Source organism: Colias eurytheme, chromosome 15 (genome assembly GCF_061535395.1).
Source record: "Colias eurytheme isolate Ceu_HAF_F1 chromosome 15, ilColEury1 Martin Lab GWU primary, whole genome shotgun sequence".
Classification (NCBI taxonomy): domain Eukaryota; kingdom Metazoa; phylum Arthropoda; class Insecta; order Lepidoptera; family Pieridae; genus Colias; species Colias eurytheme.
The window spans coordinates 3,601,768-3,628,842 of record NC_142994.1 but is presented as its reverse complement, the minus strand read 5'-3'; the positions used below and the strand labels follow the sequence as shown (position 1 = coordinate 3,628,842).

The 27,075-nt window shown below is 32.1% G+C and overlaps 1 protein-coding gene across 1 annotated transcript; it reads left to right on the top strand.

The window, feature by feature from the left end:
- The first annotated feature begins 1,520 nt into the window (after positions 1-1,520).
- Positions 1,521-10,865, top strand: Tsp2A (tetraspanin 2A). Its single transcript, XM_090110101.1, has 5 exons — positions 1,521-1,693; positions 7,218-7,415; positions 7,781-7,957; positions 9,915-10,100; positions 10,656-10,865. Exons 1-5 carry the CDS (start codon positions 1,586-1,588, stop codon positions 10,734-10,736), a joined length of 750 nt encoding a protein of 249 aa, XP_089966227.1. The 5' UTR covers positions 1,521-1,585; the 3' UTR covers positions 10,737-10,865.
- The last annotated feature ends 16,210 nt before the right edge of the window (positions 10,866-27,075 follow it).

Below are 27,075 nucleotides of genomic sequence, written 5' to 3'. Positions count from 1 at the left end.
CATAACTTTCCTGAAATAAATACCCGTTAGGAATTTTCAAAGTGATGTTATATCACGCATGGAATTTACGAGTAACGTTCGTGCGTGGGGTTATTCTAAAACGTCGTCCATCTTCCTTATTTATGTTTACAGCTTGCGGACCGCAGCTATTCCTGTGTACTTTGAATCCGCGTATTGGATTTCCTACACGTTTTATCGGATATACCATCGATTGGCTTGATATATAAGGGCTGGGAGCATGCTTGCAAGATTTACTGCGGAAAATTCGTAGGGCGGTTGTTTATTGGTAAATAATGCTCATATAGCAGAGAGATTTATTTGACACTGTTGTAATAGTTCAGCGGGTTTTATACAATTCTCATGTAGTGATAATAATTTTTATAGGGAAGTTAAAACATTATAATCCATTCATCCATTGTTAATATCAAATGCGTCATATTTTGTGTAAAAGCCCTAGTAGGTACATTAGCAGCTAGGCTGGCCGCATTGAAAGTCTAGAATCTAGATAGTAGTATAGGAAAAGAAATCACAACATGGGGAATTGCCTTTATTCTACAGATTAATGCACTATAAGTAATACTACGACCTTATTCATAAACTAAGCTTAGCGTCCTGAAATCTTAATATAAAAGTTTTCAAAGTCTTCAAAAAGTTATTGTTATATTACTTCAACCATATAATCATAAATTGCTAAAATAAACTACACCAAAATATAATTTATTTAACATTTATTTATTTATTCAAAAAACACACACTAACATTACAGTTTCCCAATACGATAGTGGAATAACAACATGAGTACAAATCAAACCTAGAATTTGAACGATCAATAGATATTATAGTCGCTAGATAAAATATAACCTCCATTTGTTCCATCTCTATTGTATACAAAATAAATAACTAAAATTGTCGTACAAACTAGGTTGAAAGGTAATAGTGAAAATACAGTCTCACTTGAACCGGAGCGATACTATAAAACGTTCATCAATTTTACAGTAGAGGTGACAAGGCCACGAATATAGGCCAACGACTTGAATTTATATGCCGTGGCACTGCCAGAACTGTTTCAATTATTTTTATTTCCATTGATTGGAAGAGTTTTAATTGAATAAAAACTTATCGACCTTAAAAAGTTAATTGTGAATTGTTTAAAATACAGTCCTTTTACCAATTCATTGAAAAGGATACTCTTATTACTTAGATTGTTCCCACTTTTTTGAACCCACTATTTTAAGCTAATTTGAGTTTATATATATTTCCTTTATTTTATACTACTTAACTGGAGTATAAATAACCACCCCGTTATCAACTTTGAAATAAAATTTACTCCAACCTTTCTCAAGCGAAGATTCTCCACGCAAAACAAACAAACTAAACTATATACTAAATCCATCATTAACCATCATTAAAACAAAAAGCATAGACAAAACGAGCGAGTGCAAAACAAAGCAGGTGTGGCAACTACGTCCTCGTATCACACCGTTATCTCAGCAAACACAGATAGCCTAGCTCACGTTATCGCTGATAACACAGTTACCATTCTGGTGTGTGTGAGTGTGGTCAAGTTATAGTGCAGTGAAAAGTGATGGCTGGTCTAGGAAGAGGCGACGGCCAAGGGCCGGGCGTGGGTAAACTGGAATCCCAAATATACTGCATCAAGTACACCCTGTTCTGCTTCAACGTTGTATTGTGGGTCAGTAGTTTCGAGGCTGTTTACTTTGAATTACAGACACGTTCACGGCTCACTCGCTCCCTCTTAGCCTCTTCAGCAGAAACGAATCGGAAAATTGTATACAGTTTGAGGTATCTCTAACTGGCTGTTCAATAAACTTGACTCTAATGTGGTACTTGTTTATCAGTTCATTGTTTTATCTTTTGTTTCTGCAAATTATTAGCAATCACTTTAGTGTGTTAGAAATGCATATGTACAAACATACACATAAACATTCACATATTCTTAGAACTTAAAAGTCATTTAACCTACTATAAACCTCAGTATAATAATTATTTTAGTTTATCAAAGATTATCAGTAATTTGTAGAGCAATATTGCATCTCTTTTTCGCGTATCACTGTAAATATTCGCTATCTCTCTTCATTCACCGAGAATCAAATTACTGAAAATAAAGCGTATAAAGAATTCCTTATCATCTAGATAAGCCTGGTCCCGTTTTCCAAGTACAACATATTCACTGTTTGACTCATGGGTACTACAAATAACATAGCTATGATATCATCAAGTGTTTCCTTTCGTTTTTCATTCATATTTGTGCAATAAACAATTTGGATACCAATAACAAGAACAAGAACTACATCAATAAACAATGCTGTTTAATATAAGTCTATACTACCAGTCTAGATTTTAATGAAAAATATGAAAAAAAATATTGTGTTTGTGCATAAAGTCCCCGTCTCGTAAATTATAAATTAAGAACCCAACTTTAGGGAAAGAGCAACAAAAAACAGATGTTTCGCACAATTTTAGATGGACAAGCGAATTATGGTCGCTTTCAGTAATTTTGTACACAGAAGGGTAACCTAAGTTATCTGAAGTTTCGAATGTACAGAAATGCATTTGATACATGTCCGCTGAAATAGTCAACGATTAATATTGATAATTATAAAAAGAAAAACATTATTTTTATTTATAAATCATTATTATTACAAACGTATTACAAAAAATGTGCAGATTGAAGTTTAAATTCTTCATAAGAAAAGCATTTTTAATTATTAAACGCTGATTATAATAAAAATGTATACCTATGATTAGTATGACTGTCTTTACGTCACTAAATTTCATTTTGCACTATGCAACACGAACTATTCATTTTATTATAAAATCAAAAGAAACATTATTGAATCTTAGAAATTAGCAAACAGCAATATTCTTCATGTGTTTATCTATCTCAATTCGCTGCTAATCACATTCATTCGCATGAGTAAATCATCCATTTGTATGTTTTTCCTTTCGCGTACGCGGTGGAAAACAAGTAACACAATTCCATTTAGCTAATAAAACTTTAGTCCCTGCAGTAAAATCTGTATTTGTTTTGTTTATAGAAAAAGAATATAAAACGTTATCATTATAAACTTATAAAAAAATACATAATTAGAAAAAGCTAGTCTGTAATGATTCTCATCCAGCCTTTAATGACACATTTCTAGTTAAATGTTTAAAGTTTATTAGTAGTGATTGCGCCATACTAAAAACATTACTTTGCTATGTTAAGTTTAAGCATTCATCTATCACAGTGATAACTTTTAAAGCATTGTTTCATAGAAGATAAAAGAAGGAAAAACTCACAAACAACATTACATCTCAACAGAGTAAAGCGCGTCACACACGGTGAAGATACTATAATATTTTATCTTAAGATACTGTTAAGATAAAATATTATAGTATGACGCGAAATTTTGTGGGTCATTTGTAACAGGATGGCGGTTCTACAGGGGTCTTAGTACGCAATGACAAAAAGAAAAATGATGGTCCGAACGCTGATACCGGATGCGTTAAGATACTGTAATATAAAATATAACAGTATCTTAAGATAAAATATTATAGTATCTTCACCGTGTGTGACGCGCTTAACGCTACGATTCCGCTCCCATTTCCAGCCCGTATGTTTTCATTCTAAGGCATTAGGAACACGTGTCGCCGCACTAAATCCTCGCACTCCACATAACTTGCCGCCCGATACAGCGGTTATTAAGCCGGGTTAATTAGCAAAATTAAACATCACAACATTACGTTACGTATTGTTTTGATATAATTGTGTTATTGTTATGACTTGTTGTGAAATGATATATTTATTAGTTTTAATTGTATTGTTATATATGCCAGGGACACCCATAAATGAAGGTAAGGTATCTAGGTATATAGTTGGTTTGGTTATCACAATTTTGGGATAATTTTAAGGAAGTTAAGTGATATGATTCTTAATTACACGTTCCATCATTCGTAACTTACTAGGTACGTTTGTTTGCTTCCATTCTATTTTCAGGATAAAATGTAATATTATACAACAAATGATAACAGTTCAATCAACATCCAAATTAAAAAGGAACTTCAAAAGTTAATTGCTTTTCAGAATTAAAACAAAATTATAAATACACAATTCCATTTAATAAGTCTTGAATGCATCTGCTATTGTACCGAAAGATATGAATTACTTCATAATAAAACAGTTCCTTTACTGTTTCTTTTTGTTTTAAATTCAACTTCAATTATTATTTAAACATATTAATATTAATTATTTATATAATTGAAGTGAAACTTTTTAAAATTTCAAGGTCGTGTCATAGCAATAACGTCACATCATGGAGTAAGTTAATGATTTTGATCTTTGAAATTTGAATCTTGCCAAAGAAGTTTCATTTCTGACAAGTGTGCTGGGATTACACGTTCTTTATATGTATACTAAATTTATGGACATAAACAATGTAGGTTATATACCAAACCTATAGCATCACACTATTTTTACTTTCCCAATCGAAAAGCGCTGCAGCGATGTTCTAGACCTAAAAGCGGCTGATATATTTATTTATTCAAGCTGGCGCGAATATTAATCGCTCTGCCGCCCGTTCACAGTAAATTGGAAACTGGAGTCGACGCCAAAAACCCTAAACGTCAACTGTCATTCAGTCTTGCACTCGTTAAGGTGCACAAATGAAATAATCGTTGAACTTGTATCCCGAGGTCGGTTTCAATAATTGACTTTTGGATTTGCGCCAAGACGAATGGCGCTTTACGCTAGTGCATATTATATTATGGTAAGCCTTTGTTTAATGTGTGAATATATGTGTGTGATCATTTTTAGGTACACCTGTATTAGGTATGTTAACCAGTTAGAACATGAATATCATTGATTACGTATATTTTTGTATAAATTTGTTAATTGGGTGTATTTTTTTATTATATAGCAACTTTTTTTTTACCTACGTAAAGTGATAGGTCTCAAAATATATGTGAGCAAATACTTATAATTTTAAACTTCTGATTTATTTAATTAGGAAACAGATATTAATTATTCTCATTAAAATAAATAATGAAAGCAATTTTCAATTTTCTAATAAAAATCAGTTACACATTTCCAAATTAAATAGCACATACTTACAGTTATATTCAGAACTCGATTAGTTTGCAGCTCGCTTCAAAAAGCCACTTTTAAACACCATGTCTTTCAATATTTATGAGCATAAAAATATTGTAAGGCATAAATGATTGTTTTAAATCTTAAATTCGGCACGTACAGGTTCCCGAGTGTTGCGTGGCATAGATAAAATCTCCCACATAAGATATTCAAATCCCTTAAGTGCACGTTGCGGTTGAATTGCGAGAAAAAGTCCCATTTTGAAACGTTGTAAAACTCTTTATTATTCCGGCTTTGCAGGTGTCTCTTGAGGAAGGTAAACGGGGCTGACGCCTCTCTGCTAAACGAATACAACCACTTAATGCTTAAATCTCCACAAAACGAACACAATAAATAGTTCGAGAATAACTAGCATTTTACAACAATCCCCAACTTCCTGATATACGCTCTGTTATAAAATTTAACGTTGAAAATATTCACGTATCTACATTGTAATGTCATATTCGCGCTTAAGAGACGCCGCTGGCGTAGTAGACGAGCTCTGTGCGACTTTTTACGACGCTATAAATTTTTAACATCACAAAAAAGTCTGTCTTTTGGCCCTCGAAAAGAGCAAAATGAAGTACGTAAGAGACTTGCGATAGGAATATTTATTAGCCATATTGTAATGCTCTTTTTGAATAATGCAAAACGTTAAACGGCGAACAACACTTAAATTACGTGGAGAATTGATTTGACTTTTCTTTAATATCACTCTTGTATGGTCATTTAATAGATTAGACTCCACGCTGACACATCTCACAGCAATATCTTTGTGAAATATTATTATCTCGAAACGAATTAACGCGCGTACGATACACGTTGCAGTTCAGCCAATTTTGATAGCTCCAATTTTTCTTTATTTCAAATTTATTAGTTAGTCCGGCTTCGTTCACAGATTGCACCATTTATCATCGTGAAAGCGTGTATCAGCGAGTGTATTCGAGCATTAATGGCGGTACAAACACGAGCATTATATGATTTTTCCAGCAACAAACCGCGCAAACGTATGAGTCAACTTTCCGCGTCATTTGGCATGGCCCTAATGGATTGCGAACAGAGTTGTTGTCTCGACAAAGGTTTTTGCAGACAAAGTATAATGATGCGTAGATACGGCTCTTTTTTGTTCCGAAGATAACGCAGCCGGCAGCGGCGATAGGAGCGGGCCGCGACCTAATTTCTATCCGCCTTGATTACTCAAAGACGGCGATCGGTCTTTTGGGATTATGACGTGAACATGTATAATTCATAACGCTACACACACATTGGCCTATTTGTATTTGATGGTTACAAATGAATATATGCGAATTATGTTATGGGGTAACTATTATAATGTAATCCTATCCAATTCAGATATGTAGTAAAGATTTTGTATGACTTAAATAGAATAGCTATAACTATTTATTATTAAGTTACAAAGTCCAATGTGGTAAATAAACTGTAATCCTTAAAAAATATTGAAATATATTGTATTGAAATATTTATGTTTCCAATAAAATACATTGTTACCTAGCCTCATGTTTCCAAATAAAAGTTGACGGCGTTCGTAGCATTAATGAGATTATAAAACTTTTAGATCCAACATATCTCTATTGGTGTTTTTACCTTATAGTTTTATCTTCATCACAGATCAGCTAAACTAGCGAAGTTGCAACGCAGTCAATTTATCGAGAATTATTCACAACTTTTTCCATAAAAGTTAGTAACTCGTGCGTCGTTTATGGTTTTATTTATTTTGTACTACGAACTCATCTATGTTCTACATTATCTCTATAGTTTCAGGCAGCAACAAATATATATAATAATAATATAATTATTTAGGAATATTTCGTTTCTTGACCCATTTGACAATATGTTCTTTAAAACCTAATAATAATTAATGAAAATTCATAATATAATGGACATTTTAAACTTAAACTCATGCATTCAGTACTCACAATCATAAAACAATAGTTATCTCTACAAAGCCAATTTTGTAGAGACTAATATACCACCGTACTCTACAATTTTACGTTCCGCGCTACGCACACGTGCACCCGCTAAAAGCGCATCATCATATTTAAAATATTCAAGCTTATGTTGTCTTCAGCTCTTCGGGCTCTCCATATTCGCTCTATGTCTGTGGATATGCATAGAGCCAGGGTTCAACGAGTGGATGAGGATACTGGAGCTACAGAAATACTTCATCGGCATTTACATAATCCTGATAGCGTCCCTCGGAATCATGGTGGTCGCTTTCCTCGGTTGCGGATCGGCTCTGATGGAAAATGTTAAGCTTTTATACGCGGTAAGGATAAAACTGTGGTGTATTGGGATGATAATTGTTTGGTTTTTAATGATTTAATTGCTTTATATTTAGCTTACTTTCATATACATATATTTTCAATGATTGAGTGTTATAACCCAACGTTTAGAATTTGAAATATTTTTCGTTGTTACAATTTGAAACAACTGCATACGTAATAACAATATACCAAAAACTGTGTTATTAATAGTTATTAATTATATTTCTTTAATTCATGCATGTCTCTTCGTCACAAAGTTTGGGTTGTACATTTTTAATATAAGTACTGAACCGCGTAACAACAGCTTTCTTTCTATGTACGTACAATTAAGAGTACTCATTCAGTCATTTTCTAATTCAATTTTCAGTTCATAGCATCCCAAATAGCTCTATTCGTCTTCGGTCTGGTGGGAGCCTGCGTGGTGCTGGACTTCTCTACGTATGATTCAAGTATCCAGCCTCTTATCAAGGAAGTGATCGTCAGACTTATCAATAACCCACAACATGAAGGTAGCCGGGAAATCTTAAGGATGGTACAGGAAGGTGTAAGTATAATAATTATTATTTTTTATTTGGTAGCTTTTTACTAAACTCCCTTATATCGCGGGATCTTATCTTATCAGAAGCAACTTAAATACACATTTTACAAATAGGTATAAAATTCCAGTGATAAATAATTACACATAGAAAATAAGATTTCATGTTTATTTGGTTTGTAGATATAAAATATAAAATTAAACATATAAATAGAACACCTCGTACATCAGTATGTACTAAAACGAAAACAGTATTTACCCCATTTCTAATCAGTATTAGAAATGGGGTAAATACTGTTTTCGTTTTAGTAAAAAAAAAAACTATCCCTTTTCTAATGTATTACTTTTCATACTTTAACATCCGACGAATTATAAATGTATAACAATAATCAGACAGAACAGTACCTACATGCAATGTAAAAAAAAGTTCATTAATTACTGGAAAACGAAACAATTTCTCCCTCCCAAACAAATCATCGTGATTGTCCAATCAGTGAAACTAGCAGGTGAAGAGGGCAATCCGGTATATTGACAAAAAGACGAGCGAAATCAAACCGAAAGCATTGGAACGTCGACGTGGGGCCTAACGGGACCCCGCTTGGAACAACGATGCTAATGAAATTGCCTGCGTTTTGTTCTGATTGAATTGGAACATCCATTTTATCTTATGCTGCTTGACAATAACGAGCATGGAACGGTGGATGTCAGGATATATTTGAAGTGTCAGTAGTAATAAAATGGTTCATAAAGTTGTAATTATTTATTTATTTAAATAAATCATCTTATGTATGTTGACGTTGGGTCTAAAGAGACCCCGTTTAGAACTGAACTAATGAAATTGACTTCGTTTTGTTCTGATTGAATTGAAACGTCCGTTTTATCATGTGTAGTGACTGCTTGACAATAACGTCATAGAGTATGGAAGCGTGGATAAAAACAGAAAAAACCTTTAAAAAAATTAATCATTTCTTGTCCTAACTATTTCTAAAATTATTAATTCGCATCAAACATACCTACTGAAAAATAAAAAATCGGAAACTTGAAATTTAAATTAATGTCCTTTCACTAGAATACTTGAAAAGACATTTTCAATTACGGTAATCGGATTGAATTAGTATATAAAACACTTAAACTTGGTTCCTTTCTTTTATCATATCAGTCGCAGCGGATCTCCTTGCTAGAGTTTACTTAACCAATTTAACTTAACCTCCCTTGAAAGTGTCGCAAAGACTTGAACTTATTACGGCATTACGCTATGTAAGATAGTTCACACTTATTATAACACTCTATTATTATTGTTACTTCTTAGAACGTAATTAAGTTATAAAAAGTACTTATTTTGTATAGTTAATATTGAATTCTATAAAAATTAATGTAAAATAATCTTTCTGTTTTACCCATGAAGATAAATAACTAATCAGACATTGTTAAATGTAGTATCTATTTTTTTTAATTCAATAACTCATTTCATATTATCTTAATACTATTATAAAGGCGAAAGTTTGTAAGTATGGATGTATGGATGTATGAATATATGGATGTTTGTTACTCTTTCACGTAAAAACTACTGAACCGATTACAATGAAATTTAGCACACATATAGAGGGTAACTGGATTAACACATAGGATAGGTTTTATCCCGGAAATCCCACGGGAACGGGAACTATGCGGGTTTTCCTTTGAAATTGCGGGCGAAGCCGCGGGCGGAAATCTAGTAATTATATAAAAAAAATACGAATTAGTTAGCTTACGAATTAGGAGCTTAACTCGAGAAAATCACAACCTATTATGTAGTGTTGTAGGTCTACAATACATTACAAACTCACAATCTAAAACAATTTTCATATAAATAACTTAATCAATACTAGTGTCACTATACAAATCACCATCTAAATCTATTCCCATAAAAATATAACAGAGATAAGCTTCCCTTTAGTATTAGCACATTTTTCATTATATGTTACAGATCGGCTGTTGCGGCGCAGACGGCCCCATGGACTTCATAAACCTGAACAAGCCTCTGCCCTCAGAGTGCCGCGACTCAGTGACTGGTAATGCATACTTCCATGGCTGCGTGGATGAGCTTACGTGGTTTCTCGAGGGCAAGACGGGCTGGCTGGCTGGTATCGTCCTCGCGTCTTGTATGATTAATGTAAGTAAAAATAGTAATAGGAAAGAAAGATAAAGTAGGATTCATAGAGGCTGCTGATAGAAGAGGCTTTATAATATTTGTGTTTGAAATTTAGATGAGCAAAAGATCTTTATGCAGCTGACGATGGTTTCACTTTTAAAATGTTTGATGTGGACGCATTAACAAAAATAAAACACTTATACTTAATTTACATAGCAATTTTAAGCATAAAATTGCTATTTCATTAAAAACAAAACGATTCGCAGCAAAATACATTACATAGATACAAAATGACTTCATATGCATGTTTTTTTATATTTTCATCAACAATAAATTAAAAATTAGTATATTAGGAACTAGGAATATTAAATGAACTTCTTGCAGGTTTTTACTTTTTACTTTCATTGTCTTATCTGAATTTTATTCAAACATTTAATATAATTTTTGAATTTTTGGTTGCTGGGCATAACTGGCGTCAACGAGCGAATGACCGGGCTCAATGGCGTGCCATGACTGAGGCCTATGTCCAGCAGTGGACAAACATAGGCTGTTAATGATGATTTAATATAATTACAGGTTATAAACGCCGTAATGTCTCTCGTCCTTATCCAAGCAGTGAAGAAGGAAGAAGAGGAATCTATATCATATAAGAATTAATTCGATACATTAGCATAAGAACTATTTTAGTGTTTTATGAAATTTTCATATTATTTTATTGACAAACATTTTTAATAACCACCGTTTTTAATTAAGTTCCATTTATATGTAACATTTGAAATTAAATATACGTACAAAAGAAAATGTTGTTTTATTTCATAATAAATATTAGAATTAGTAAAAACCTTGAGCCGGCTTAAAAAACATCTTAGACTATGGCGTCTTAACTTAAACATTAGTTTATTACAAATCCCTGAATAACCTATGAGGAAACCTTCCGCTATCTATCAAGAACAATAGAGTATTAAGCAAGTGGCATGTCTATTCTATTTCTAATTAACTTCGAAATAAAATATAACATTTTAAGCATTACTTATTTTCAATGTTCAAACTATATCTAAAGAACAGGACCTTCTCGTAGAGAAAGTCAGAACTTATATCTACATAGAAGCAGATGTACATTTCAAAACAAAATAGATACTGCATCCAAATATAATATATAGATATAAATTAGAATAGGTTAGGTAACAAATAATCAATACACATTTCCATTTAATGAAAATGGAATATTTGACCATTTTCATGCAAATTACGACAACAATGTCGCATATGAAACGCTTACCGTAGTTAGAGCGAACTGAATACGGTTATCAATTTTCATTGAGTAATTGAAACTAACGTTATGAATAAGGCAGGAATGAAATATAATGAAATGTGGGCAAGGAATGAATTGAATACAAATTGAATGATTGCAAATGAACTGTAAATACTGTTTTATTTTATACGATTTTATCAAACGAATAAATAATGCTCTTGCATATTAGACTAGGGATTACATTAAAAATTCCATTCAGATGTAATATTTTTGTAAATTTAATTCAATGAGTGTTGCCACATTGTAAAATATAGAATTGGTCAAATAAATAGCGTAAGCTTAACAATTACTTAATTGGCTATAATTAGCATCGTTTAATGAATAGTTCGGGTTACAGTAATGATAAGCAATATTAGTTGCTGACCGTACAATTAACGGCCCTCCGTTTTAAATGAGTGTCAATTTTACATGACCATTATTGGACGAAATTACACGCAGCAAGAATATAATTTCCAATGACTGTCATAAAATGTAGGAGCTGACTCACCATCCTATACCAAAACAATGTTCGTCCAAACACATTAGTTTATCGTTCGCAAAACAAATGAAATGACACTGGGTACACAACGTCAGATCGGTTTACACAAACAGAACAAATACATTAACCCAAACATTATGTGTTCGCAAAGAACGATAATTATATAGATGCTTTCAGAAAATTGGAAGATAGAGTTTCGCCTTAATTGGTATCAGAAGTTTTTTAATCAAGTTCTGTTGCATAAATAAATCTTTATTGTAATTAATCTGAATAATTTATACTAAATTAAAATACAATATTAATTTTGAAGAGTAGAGTCTGCAACAAAGTCTGAAAATAAATCGGTAATTGAACCTTCTAACATTAGCGATTCACTTGTTTACGTCTAAGATATATTTTTCAACATTTAATATCTTTAAATATCTTAAAAGAAAAATTAATTAGCTTCAGACTGCAATCTTGAAATTTACCTTTCTACATGCACCATATTGTAAATATATAAGAGCGTATACGCACTATGCGGGTAGCCGCATTGCGGGTAGCCGTCCGGCTGACCGCAAGCACAATTATGTACGGAATATTCATTTCTATGCGCACTGTGCGGTCTGCGGGGCTACCCGCAATGCGGCTACCCGCATAGTGCGTATACGCTCTAAATTGATAGATTTTAAACAGAGTTCATATTATTATTAAGAATATGAATTTCATACAAAAGTAAGTAGTATATTATACCCTTCATGCTAGGGTTTTTAACACAGTTTTACATTAAATTTATCCCCTTAGTTTGTTCTCTATAAAATGATATCCGAAGGCAGTCACAGTATATCACATACCAATTGGAATCAGTAGTAAATAATGAAAACAATGTTAACGGTGAAACACTGATTCTTCACTTTGACTCCATTCGACACAGCGGGTCCATTTCCTTGACATAACAACCGCGTCGCGACGGAAGGCGCCCGTTGCTTGTATGAATTTATACAGATGCACCTCCGCCAATTTATCAAGATCCCTCATAACTCACACGACGATAAAACTGACACAAAACATTCAACTCTTTTACATACTGCATAAGAGCTTTACTGTAATTACATCCACGCATATCAAGGGATCAACTTATACTGGCTGGATCAGTGGAGAAACATGAAAGTCTGTTATCGGTTCATTTGCTACTGTAATAAGTTGTGATCCTGCAGCGATAGATGGATTTTTATTAAAGGAAATGCATACATTTATTTGATATCTAAATTGAGTTTCATTTTATATTGAAATACTGAATGATTTTACAAATAAGCTATTTGAAATTGAATATGTGAAATTGTGGGTATATTTAAGTGAATATATAAACTTTTATAACAACATATTTTGAAAATAATTTATTTAGGTAAATAAAAAACACGTAACTAGAAATGTGTAAATAAAATATTTCAAAGATACAGTTTTCTTTTCAAACATTTCAGATGAAACCTTGAAGTAAAACAATGTCCAAAAAACCTTAGCTACAAATATTTGTATTACCTGAGTATACTTAACTTCTAAATTTCCTAGAAAATGTCTTGAAATTAAGAATAGCTTTACTTAGAAACTAGATGACAAACTAGTGTACGCTGCTACTTTGTTCGATTAAAATATATTTTACTAGTATTTATTACTATAATTCTCCATTTACGAATGGCATCAAACATTATTCTGCAATAGTTTTTCGTGGTTATGCGATATGCATACAGATCATACAATTATTCGAAATATAATTATTTGATTTTATTGTTTTTGAAAAAAAAATAAATCTAAAGAGCTCTATTATATTATATACTCATTTATTTTAAAGTATTCATGTCTCTGATAAATTTTCAAAAATCAATTACCTACACATCAATATCTAGTCAATTAGAATTACGTACAGTCTGTAGGTATAATATGGTAGTACTACATTTCCATACCGAGTACTATACGAGCATTCTTGTTGCACAATCTACGAATCAACAAAAAGCGCAAAGATTGCATGAAGCTAAAGTCGACAGAACGGTACATCCGGACAAGGGCTAATATCCTGTGTAGGAATGTTTATAGGCAACAAACAACGACTTAGAGCAAACAAATCCATAGCCCCGATCCTAACTTCCTCTAATTGTTTGCTGCCCACCAACTTTGTTACTGCCGGTACTTTCCTTAGGGAAAACGATAAAATATTAGAGAATTACTTGATGAAAAAAGACATTGCTTTGAGGCTTTTGAAGTCGAATTAAAGTACGGTGAAATATTAGTTGATAAATTGGATATTTTGTGGAGGTTAGATTGGTAACTCTATTTCCCATTTCAGGTATAGAAAATATATTGCTTTTACAAATAGTTGCAAATTGCAATGCACTTTTATGATAAGTAATTATTATATTATATCATAAGCCGTAATATAAGTGGATAAATAATCGGAAAAATGTTTAAAATTTTATTTCAAAAAGCAAAAAAAAAACAATTTAGAACACGGATCTTACAAAATAAAATGTAGAGCCATCAAATTCCTTTGGAAAAACTCGTCTGACGTAATTTAATAACCTGATTATATTTCAAGCAATATAATCATATTGAAAAAGGAATCCCTTTTTCCACCGATTCCAAATGTCAAAACAAAATACTGAAAAAGTCTTCATTTCAAGGTCTTCCTTCCAAAATAATTCTCAGCGTTTTGTTTAATTTCTCTTTCAAAGTATATTTCTATTTCTAAACACATTTTTGTGTCTAGGTTTTGAAAGCGGAACAGACAGACAAACAGACATAATTATTTTCGCGTTTATATATTGGATAAATAATAATCGAACTGTTAATCTTATCCAATAAACAACATAACCCAAAGTAATCGAAAAATTAAACACTTTTAAATGCAATTTCATCATGAAACATTCAACGATTCGTTTGAATATGACAAAAGTTCAGGATTAACTCGAGTGCGAAGATAATTTACTGGAGTCTGTTCATTTATCGACATGTTTAAATCATTGTAGCCATATTTTATTGCTCGTGGAGCGCATCAAAACCAAATATCCTGTGCACGTCACAAAATCGGCTTTATTTATTGCATATAAAATCTATAAATCATTTTATATTCAATTATTTTTGAGCTATACCAGAAATTCAATATACGTGAAAATTTATCTATATTACTAACCTAAAACTTAACTCTATCACTGTCTCAGAAAGTTGATATATCAGGACTCTACAAGTCTAGAGGATAGGTCTATTAAATTAGGATAATAGGTCGGTAATATTCTGTCTGACGCTTGACTTATTTAGTCTTAAAATTTTATAAAATAAATTGTGCACTGTATTAAAACTCAAGCAAATGTCTTACTTAGTCGGTGTAATTTATACATTTACAGTTTCCAAAAAATTAACCATTTCTTCGAATCAAGTTCATAACTCAAATAAGACCCGTGGTTTCTGAGTTTAGCGCGAACATACAAACTCTTCAGCTTTATAAAATCACTTTATGTAGATTTCTCCATTCTAAAAATCACACAAAAAACATGTAATCAAGTTCACAAACAATTAGAACGCGTTCACGTGCTAAATTAAGCACACACAAGTTTCTAATTATCTTCGACTAGGCCTAGACTAATGGAAAACACTCGGAATTAGATTCGCCGACTCGGATGGTTACGTACCTATTAAGCAAATGTGAATTTTCTCTCATTTACCCTGAACGGATTGGAAGTTACCTTATTTGATATAGGTATACATTTACAGAAGTGTACAAAACATGGAATATCTGCCTTAGAATTTTTGCGTAATATTAGTTTTTGCAGACAGGTTTATGGCTTTTTACGCTCGTTTTATTAGCTTGCCACTCATTTAAGAATTAAGAATTAGAACAGAAGTTAGAAATAAGAATAGTATTCTAAACCTATTAAGATATAACAATCTCCTTTAGTTACTTCTATTTCAGTAATAAATTTCAATGTAATATCTAGTTTCTAATTTAAATCTATTTAACGTTAATTATAATTACTCATTTCAGATCGCAAAACGTTCTCTCAAAAATAAGTCTAGAATAAAGTAATTGCTAGACTCAATCCTTATTCATAGACTTAAGCTTGCAAAGAAGAAGTTTTATCAAATTCGTTGAAAGGCTTCAAAATTGAACTGGAATCTAATACTCGATATCTTTTAGGGAGTTGCTACAATTAGTATTAAATTTATATAATAAACCATTTCCCAAATTTGTTCTACGAAGAAAATACCCGAACATTCCATTTCCTTTGACCTAAAAGAATTTTCTGTACGATATTTCTATGCTATAGAGTAAAACTTATTTCGACGATTAACAAAAATAATATTTTATTTGTTCAACTTGTACATAATCATTTATATCGCACACTTCGGAGAGCTCTATTATCACCAAATCAAAAATCACGATTCACTCCTTATATTTCCACCAACATTATATTATTAAAAAATATTGGAATTTTATTTAATTGTATTTGAACAACACTCTACAGTCATCTGCTCCACTAAAGAAATCTTTCCCATGTGACTATGCACGCACAATAATTCCAATAATTGAATTATCCAAGCTGATTTGCCATCATTGTTGCTGATTACTGAAATTCCTCAACAATGAACGTAATTACTGTTTACCTCATAGAGTCCACAATGTAGCAAGTAAACGCTTGCAATAAATCCACTTGATGTGATCGTCGCCAGCGGTAAGGAGATTGTAACAGCTTGATGTATTTTAAATGGTGGTATTAAGTTCTACATTCACCTTATATTTCTTGTGAGATGCTGGATATTTTTTATCTGTATACAACAGCTGTGATATGAAAATGTTTTTAATGGTATTTTTTGCAAATTAAAGTAAAACACAATATTATATTAGTTTTTCTTATATAAGGATGTGATTTATCTACTAATTGTAACTTAAGCAAGTAACCTTTCAAGGTCACAAATTTATTACATAATTACATAATATACAAACGCATTATTTAACGTTAAAAGCATTTGAATCAGTAGGAACACGCTTATAAAGAGCTTGAACATTTTATCAATAAACGACTCAAATCTTAATCTCTTCGTTCATATTCAGTACAATTAAACTAGTAAATCTCTAATTTTACTTCAATTTCAAAGCATTTCACTTGCCTACGCTTGATAGACGTCCAACTTTTCGTATTCAAGACGTGTTGACGCAAAGTGCACCTCACATTTGCACTCAGCAATTATGTTGAATCGAGGAAATTGAACCTGTGTAGCGGTAGGCTTACCGCAACCATAGTAAAAATAGAGAAGTATGTTATCTTCGAACAAAACGACATCGCGCCGTTTGTATGTACGCGGAGCGCTTGTCTACACCTCCCGTTCATGTACGTACGTACGTGCACACAACGCCACTCGGTTCCCACTCTGATACCGGTCTCGTGTGGGCCGCGCCGCGCCATTGCTGTGAGCGGTGAGTTTATGTACCGTGGTAAACGCCGGGAGTTGGCGTACTTCTCTCTTTTTACTATGCCGCACGTAATGGTAAATTCGCTTGATAGACGGTAATACAATGGCCCGTCATTATGCCACAATATGTAACATGGGTCGTACGTACACATTATGTGTAAATTGTAAACTTCTGCTGAGCTGGGAGTACATATTTTATTACGGCAATGGATTGATGATAAGTTTACATTAATGTTAGATTATACTCGTAAGTGCGTTAATTTTGTTTTTTGTTCGCATAATGTATATCGTCTAATATAGCCTAAGTGCAGCTGTTTCAGAGTTTCCAAAAAGTATAGAAATCATTAATCTCTACGTGCTACGTAAAAGCTGGGGTCTTAATGCTTTTTTACAGATTATAATATACGGGCTTTATGGTTTTATTTTATTTTATTTATTTTATTTTATTTTATTCTAGTTATTTCTTATTGTATCCTATGAGTCGTAAATTCGTTATGTATCAGATCTAAATACCCAACAAAATAAGTAAATGAAACAAGTGTAAACACTGAAACTACCCGTGCTAGCATTATAGGAAGAGAAATAACCTTTAATAGCACATGTTAATTGCGTCTAGTACGTGAGTTACGTGCATTTAGTTTATAATGAGTAAATTTAAGTACATTCCAGCTGTTTCGCAGACGCTAAGACACTGCAATAGTGACGCCCTAGTTCCAGTAATTACAACTTTGTGAACTCACCGACTTGGCTGAGTCGTGTGCTAAACTTATTAACCTGTAATTGTGTTAAGATGGATGATAACGTTAATTGTTTCCCGCTATATTTATAGGAACATCGCAAATCAAAAGTCGGTAACGCTGGATTACGACAAATGCTGATTTGTTACAAATTGAGCGTGACAAGGATTGGGTGACGTTAATTTTAATGAGGTTAATAATTAACCCTTGATTATAAACTTATAAATTGGTTATGAATTTATATGTATTATTTTTTCTGTGTTAATTATAAATATAATACTAATATTATAAATAGGAAAGGTTGGTAATTATGTATGTATGTATGTACCTATGTATGTATGGTTTTCACGCATAAACTACTGGACCGTTTCAAAAATTCTTTCACCATTAAAAGCTGCATCTTCACTGAGCAACATAGGCTATATTGCATTTTCAAAAAAAATTGAGATCCTTACCAAAAATGCAATAATGTAACCCAAGGTGTAAAAAATTCCTTAATAAAAATTCTGGCATCGCGTGCGCTGCGGAAAAAAATTCCTTGAAGTACTGGATGGTTCTTATGAAAAAAAAACGTAAACATGTAGGTACCACGGGCGAAGCCGGGGCGGACCGCTAGTTATAAATATAATTATTTTACACTGAAGTATTGAAGACTGGAATTATTTAATTGAACACATTAATTGAGATATTTAAAGCTCTGTGATATTTATTTATGAACATAACACAATAACACGTTACATAAAACACTTATTTACATTTAAATTTAACGAAATATTTTAAACACTTCAATTGTAAGGTGAGGTTTCATAGCTATTATAGTGATAAATGTATTTTTCATCTGCTAACAAATTACATTTCAATAAAAATACCTATTTTATTGAAACATCCAATGCGTGAAAAAGTCACAACTATCAATTTAAAGGGGCATTATGTCCTCTTTATTTCATTAGATCAAGACGTAACAGTTCGAATGCGAACTCGCTAACTTCGTAAACGTAAGTTTCAGTTAGGTCCACCACTTGGCCACATTAATTTACAAAGTTGCCGGGTTCAAATAAAATTTATCGGCGGTATCGATAGAGGAACTAATAAAAAAGAGCGTCTGTGCCGAGCACACGTGTCAGAAGTGAAACTTCTTTGGCAAGATTCAAAAATACCAAAATCGTCATCTTTCTCCATGACGTGACGGTATTACCTTGACGCGACCTTGATTTTTTAGAAGTTTTTAGAAAATTTTACTCTCAACGCGCCTAAAGAAGTTTCTCTTCAAAAATAAACTTGCCACTTTACGCATTGTACCTTCGTATGTATGTATGGCTAACTATTACTTCAAGTTACTCGTAGTTAGAATTAACGTGATTTCTAGAAATATCGATAGCATTCGCAACAGGAAAGTTAGACTGAGTTGTTTAGTTGTTGGGTGTTGTAAGACGTATGTATGCAAACAACTTGTGTGCTTTGATTTGTACGATATTATATTCCCTATGCTGGTATATGAGTTATATGGACTTTGGTAGCAATATTATTTATTCAGATTATCGATTAATACTCAATTCAAAACAACCGCTGCATCAAATCTGTTGCGTAGTTTTAAAGATTTAAGCATACATTGGGACATAGGGTCAGAGAAAGCGACTATGTATTATACTATATAGTTATTATCGTGAACCAGGTTGTCAAGGGTTGTTTAGTTTTTAATTTTAAACAACTATTTAATTTTATTTTATTTCTATTTATACTGGTGACTCAAATGTCAATCTGGAATGTAGGATACCTAAATTGAATTAAAGAACTGTAGCGTGAAACTTCACGCTAGTTAAATTTTTGCTTCGTTATCGGAAAATCGTAGCGAATCATTGTAGACACATAAATTGCGTAATCAAAGTGGGAATGTCGAATATTTTGTACAATTTTATGAACTACTGAATATTTTGAAAATATCGTAAAATCAAATAATATTAAAATTGTATTCATAAAAATATTTCCCAATAAATTGAAAACTTAAAGACTTTTTAACGGATTTTACAGCTTAGTTTCAAGAAATTACGTTGTAAAGAATAATTGCATCAATAAAGTTTATTTTAAAACTTAATCAGACTGTCGTGCAAAATTAAAATTTATTCCCGTCCAATGTTAAATCTAAAGTATATTGAAAGTGGCAGTAATTGAAATTTATGTCGTCGTCCTTTCAAACTAATGAAGTTGTATTGCACTTGTAGCCTATAAATGTGAACGATAAATAAAAGTTCAATGTATCGTTTAAGAGCGACCATTCTCTCTAACCTTTTATAAAAAAGGATTATTAGAATTAATGTTTTTCGATAGCTACTAAATAATGTAAAGAATTTTCGTGAATTGGTAGAGTAATGTTGTTGGGAGAGAAACAACATTCATACACGTATTCAATTAGTGTTAAAATAATAACTAAGGAAACAACAAATGTTTTACACCTTTATGACATTATCTATACACAAACAGCATCAAATAACACAAACCTCACATAATAATATATCCCCAAAAATTTATGCAAATCCAACTATACAATTTCAAGAAAGGCCAAATTAAAAATACTACTATAATAGATTTTGTTGTTTCGATCGACTTTCTAATGAATAGTCATTTATTAAATAAACCAGTACCTAATCTTATTCTTACTATGTTCTGTTTAGGTGTTTTTTTTAACATAAACAAAGCTCAAGCTCACGTTGAGCTTCACAATTTGCACTGAATCATAACCCTACTTATTTATTTTATTATTATAATATCAAAACAAAAACTAATTAAATCGCATCAAAAACAACACTAAATTCTGACAAATTTGTGTCCAGTTCAAATCTAAAACGCAATAGTTAAAATGAGTAGATTCTATCTTAAACAAGTACATTTTCTTTCAAATCTGAACATTTAATACATTTCTACTTTTCCATTACATTATTCACGTCATATTTATTTAAAATCTCATTGTAATCAAGTTAAATCTCTTTTACTCTCCACAGCGTACTTTTACAATTTCCTTCAAAGGGACTCGGCTAACACAAATAATTTTCCACCAAACACAAACAATTATTCAGTGATAAAGTCGAGTAACTCGAATATAAATAGAGCCAGAGTGTTTACCTCTAGAGTTACCATCTAGTTTCTTGAATAGATTGTTATTTTAAGTTTTATACAATGCTTCAAGAAGTTATATTAAAATTAAGAATGAAAGGTACGAAGCGTTGCAGTATTCTTGGGTAAAAGCAATCAAAATAACAAGATTACTACGATTTTTTTCCTTATCCCATCAAAAAATATTTACTTATTTCTTCGATAACTAATTCGATTCGATTCGATTAATAATTCCTAAAATATTCTGCTTTTACATTTTAGTATTTAAGTACTGCTGTTTTAAATTATTAAATTTGTTAGAGAGTGCGTAACTACGTAGCGCGTAGGCGACACGTGGAATAAGCACCAATTCGTCACGTTGTTTGTTTCTACATTGTTATAAGCATAATAAATGGGACTTTAGAGGTTTACTCAGCCGCCTATTCCCAGCTTAACAAAATATTTTCGTCTTCGTAATACCATATTTTACTGCCAATACTCCTCGTCTATATTGTTATCTTTTTGTCAACTTTGCGTATATTGAACAGGGGTGCGTGTGTTTATGTGAAATCTTGTCGACGCGTGTATATTGATTCTATTACAAGAATATCATAATATTATCCAATACAGTATATATACTGAGTTAGCTACGATAAAAATCTGTCGATTTCGTACTTATTGAAGCAGATTCATAATTTATGACGGTGTAGGATATATGAAAAGTACTTTAGTTAATTAAATAGAAAATAAATGAATTAAAAAAATTATGCCTGTTAGAAAACATTTTCATAGAGCCCTGAAGGTGTTCGTAAGTCTTACAAGACGTGAAAAATCGACCCCTACCTGAAGGGTGACAGTATTGATGTGGTCCGAACATCCTTGCGATGTTTATCAATGATGCAGTAGTGGGATTGCAAAGGAAGGGAAAAAATTGGTAGGATTTGAAAAACCTTTTCAGTAGGAGAAGATAACATGATAAAATGAACACGTATTTCCTATCCAAAAAGAAAGTATCAAAGGAACTCTAGTAATCGATCAAAAACATTGAAAAACCCGGTTCAAAAAATCAAAGGAATGTGTATTGCAAACGGGGCATCCAAATACCAACCTTCGCAAGAAAATATGAAAATTGAACAACGTTAAGCTTTCAAATTAAAAGTGGGAGTCTGGTGTACGTTTAAATACGTGCTCGCAAAGTTAAATCACGGAGTACATCATAAAATACCGTGTTACCCGTCGAACGATTTTATTAACATTGAAATGGCGAGTAAAATTGTTCAACGTCGTATTTAATTAAGTCACTGGCCCTTTCAACCCTCTTTATGTATGACCCGAACTGTTTTATAATGTGTTATTATATCTCGCACGTAACTAAAAGAGCTGAAGAATTTAATTAATGTTTCCAAATTGCGTGGTGATTAGATTGTTTTCACAGGTAAGGGTCACGTGGAGGCACGACGCGACGGCGCGTATTGGAATTTTAACAAATTAAATTTTCACCTTATGAGCATACGGAAATATTGTGCATAAGGTTTGTACAAATTGATATTGAACATGGGAAGTCATTGTATATAGTTTTAACGATGACTTGCATCTTAATAATCGGCCGACCTTTTTTGGGTTGAATAAATTTATCCTTGCGTTGTATTCAACCTAAATTTTCTTACCAATTGTATACAAAAGTTTAAAGCAGTAAAAGTAAGATATTAGTTATAGTACTAAGTGTATGATAGTTCTGCTACTTAATAAAACTCATATATATTTTTCCCCGCTCCACTGATTGAATTAAATTCAACCTGTATTCACTAAACTACGCTGTAATGTCCACGTTTATCCGTAATGGCTTTCAGACTATTAAGGCTAAGTCCATATCGATACTATTAGCTTATACTGTGAGATACCGTTACCAACTGTCTGTAATGGGCTTTATGATCTATTGCCATATTACGAGTCTTATTTGCGCATCGGATATTTCTCGAGAAATATTCTTACTGCTCACACTAAGTTCTCAGATAAAATTTATATTATTAGGCTTTAACTTTCTCGTGAAAAAGCCTTTCTCATCTACGTACTTATTAACTTCTTTATTTAGAAAGTCTACATGGCTGAGCTTTAATCTAATTGGACATGAGACCTGACATGACATTCAATGAGACAAAGATATAAAAAAATATTTCTACATTGATAAATTGTACTAAATCATTTAGAATTCATGCTCATATTTCCAATGAAATACAATACCTATCTATATAAATTACTTTTCGTTATTTATACATACATGCTCATTTTTTTATGTTTAAAAACACTCAAATTACTACAATTACTTTATTAAAGGTTGAATAAGTATATCTTCTTCTTATATATAAAAATGAATCGCAAAATGTGTTGGTAAGCGCATAACTCGAGAACGGCTGAACCTATTTCGATAATTCTTTTTTTATTATATTCCTTGAAGTACGAGGATGGTTCTTATGTAGAGAAAACGTAAATATGTACCACGGGCGAAGCCGGAGCGGACCGCTAGTTAAGTAATAAAACGGTGAACACTATATTCCTAGTACTAATATATTATATTCCTCGTATTAATTTAACACGAGAGTTTTATTAGGAAATTAATGGCAAAAATCCGGATATATATGGAGTTCCTTGTCGGTTCTTCTCCATTGATAGCTATGCTTTCCGAATCAGTGGTAAATGTTAAATAATTTGGAAAATCCAAAAGTGCACGCCTCATAATTTTTTTTTAATAAATATTTATTAATTATTATTTTTGTTTATTTAATAACAATTAAACCACATCGAATCAGACCCTGAAAAATGAAAGGGTTCTATTCCTGAGCATACTCAAGCGTAAGAGAAAAAAACCGGCCAAGTGCGAGTCGGGCTCGCGCACAAAGGGTTCCGTAGCAGCAAATATAATAAATTACAGTTAAATCAACCTATCTCAAAAACTATAAGAGATACTTTGATCAAACCAAAAATCGTTGAAAGAGTTAATTAGCATGCATCACCTCTATTTTTTTTAGAATTTTATACCCCGTAGTTATAAAAATAGAGGGGGGGGGACATACTTTTTACGACTTTGAGAGCTGATATCTCAAAAACCGTTCACTTTAAGAAAAATGTTTTTTAGAAAACTTTATATCATTTTAAAAGACCTTTCCATTGATACCCCACACGGGTATGTACATCGAAAAAAAAAATTTCATCCCTCAGTTACATGTATGGGGGGCCCCACCCCCAATTCTTTTTTTTACTATTTAGTGTCATATTTTTGTAGCGGTTCATACAACACATATTCCCATCAAATTTCATCACTGTAGTACTTATAGTTTCCGAGTAAATCGGCTGTGACAGACGGACAGACGGACAGACGGACAGACGGACATGACGAAACTATAAGGGTTCCGTTTTTGCCATTTTGGCTACGGAACCCTAAAAAAAGACTCGATTAGTAAAGTATTTCGGTCGCTATCGTGTTAACAAGAAAAAGGATCCGCACATACAGACACACGGACGTCCAAGACAGAACTTTTTTAAACTGTTTTTTAACTAGTTTAAATAACAAAAATGACATCAAAAATATCATGAACGTTAAAAATAGTGTTTTTTCTTAATATGTGTGTGTATGTATTATCTTACAAGTGCAATGTATGATACATAAAGACATTTTAAGTTTGAAAAATCAGATGTTTTGCGCGAAGTGACAGTAGTACCCACCTCAACGCTTCGCTTATGAGGCGTGCAAAATATGTAATGACGATCCAAAAGTGCTTCTAGAAGAAGTCTAATTGAATAAATAAATGTTTGAACTTGAGTATTTTTTAGTTTGACTTATTTATAATTTTATTTATCCCTCGGTTTCAAACACATTACATTGAGGCAGGTCACGTGCGGATTAACCTGTCTCTCAGCCAAATAAAACAATGTGTAAATTTAAGTGATTAAATTTTTATTTCTATTAGCTTTTGTCCGATTGTGGTATTTATTCAATGTTTATGTAACCTCTCACGAAGTTAAAATTTAAAGAATAATAAATTATATTTGCGGGGTAAAATAACACGGGAATATGACATATTCTTTTAGACTTTGTTGATATTAAACAAGAATGTAGCTTTAGGATACAAACGTTAATTACGTAATAAATATTATTTTATAAAAATTGTCAACCCTAATATTTTCTGAATCATATTTTATATGATTAACATAATATATCTAGTGATCTTATATTTGCCGAAAATAACCGCTACTACTCACCGCCCATCACAATCCTACATACCTACGACATTTTCATATAAAGTAAAATGAGCTGAAAACTTGTTCCAATACAAGATTAACAAGTATACGTAACTCGACGACACGCGTCAAGTCAATAGTACCTCGTTAAAACTTACACTTCGCAGCTTAGTATCCCAACTTTTCAGACGAAAAAGAAACTGCAAATATTTATTATTTATCTCCAATTTTGAGACTAATTAAGATGTTTACAGAACGAGTTGTAGTCTATGTTTCGTCTTCCAAATAATGTCAATGTTCTGTTTGGATTATTAACAAGTAATGTATAAAACCTTGTAGTTTATTAGCTTATTATTGAAATAGTGATATGAGTAGATATTTTATTCACAATAATGGAATGCCATTATTATATTCGATGGGATACAATTATTTCAACTCATTATGATTTTTATAAATACATATAATGATTTAATTGCGTAGGTAACCATGTTTATGTTTCTGTAGATATCGCCCCGAAATAATGATATCCGAGAGATATAATAACAAATATAATGAGTTATAGCTGTTATACTTATTACTAAACTGTTTTCTATTACGCTTTGTTTTTATTATCCTGCGTAAACAAACATCGTTAAAAATATTATAAGCTTATTAAGTTCTATATAGATTATTTTATTTTCGATAGCACTTTGTCTTTTGTCGTCGACGCCGTACTTTTTATTTTTAATTGACTTAAATACACGAAAAGATGATCCATTCCTTTATACGATACGCACAACTAGGTAAATCATGAATGTTATTCAGCTAATACCTAATAATCGATAACAAGGCTCCACCGGAGCGCGGCAAAGCGCAAGAAAATTGTATTAGAGAAATGTTTTAACCAAAACTTATAGCAGACTATTTGTAACCTTTAAAGAAATTCCATTTGCTGTGTTGAAAAGTTTTGATTCATTGGTCCTGGCAAGCAGCGCACCGAGACTTGCTTAATGGTGCGATGTCACTTTCAAATTCCCCCATTTTGTTATTGTTACACATTTTTCAAGTTGATCCCGTTTGTTCTTGCGAAGTCTTTTGTAATCTATTTACACAATTTATTCCATTACATTATTTCTTGAGACTTGCATTTAACTGGCGAGATTTGAGCGGTGTTGTTTTGTTTTATTTTCTTCTATAATGCTGTTAAGTACTAATTTACGGCAACGATTGGAACTCGCTTAATTTACCCAATTACAGGTACTCTAATTTGTTCATGTTATCGGATATTTGTAATTTTTTATTATCAAAAAATAGTAATATTACACTGGATACAAACTAAAAATAACAACGGGCTCTACATCGCTTTTAAATTAATACACAAATGTCTTAAGGTCTGCACGAAATATTTAACGTATTTAAAATAAGGAATAGTCAAGTAATAACTATTTTTTCTGTATACATACTAACATATCCTAGAACAAGAAGGTATCCAACAGCAGCGTCAGCAAATAAATCACGCAAATAGAACCAAAAATTCTAACTGCAATCCCCTAATGGGACAGTGCCACGTGGTCAGCACAACGAAATGTTTTAGAATATTCATACGTTCGAATTACATTAGGTCGGATGTTGGCAACATTGCCAACATTAAAACATTTCTATAACGCCTTACTGAATATGAATGCTTCAGCGCAAGCATTGTTCGAACAGTTTTATTCTATTACACGA

What these genes read in the sequence shown, in the direction of transcription:
- Tsp2A (XM_090110101.1), top strand. Translation starts at nt 1,586, where the DNA reads ATGGCTGGTCTAGGAAGAGGCGACGGCCAAGGGCCGGGCGTGGGTAAA. An exon ending in GCTTCAACGTTGTATTGTGG is followed by an intron (nt 1,694 to 7,217) that starts GTCAGTAGTTTC and finishes TGTTGTCTTCAG; the next exon opens with CTCTTCGGGCTCTCCATATT. An exon ending in TAAGGATGGTACAGGAAGGT is followed by an intron (nt 7,958 to 9,914) that starts GTAAGTATAATA and finishes TATATGTTACAG; the next exon opens with ATCGGCTGTTGCGGCGCAGA.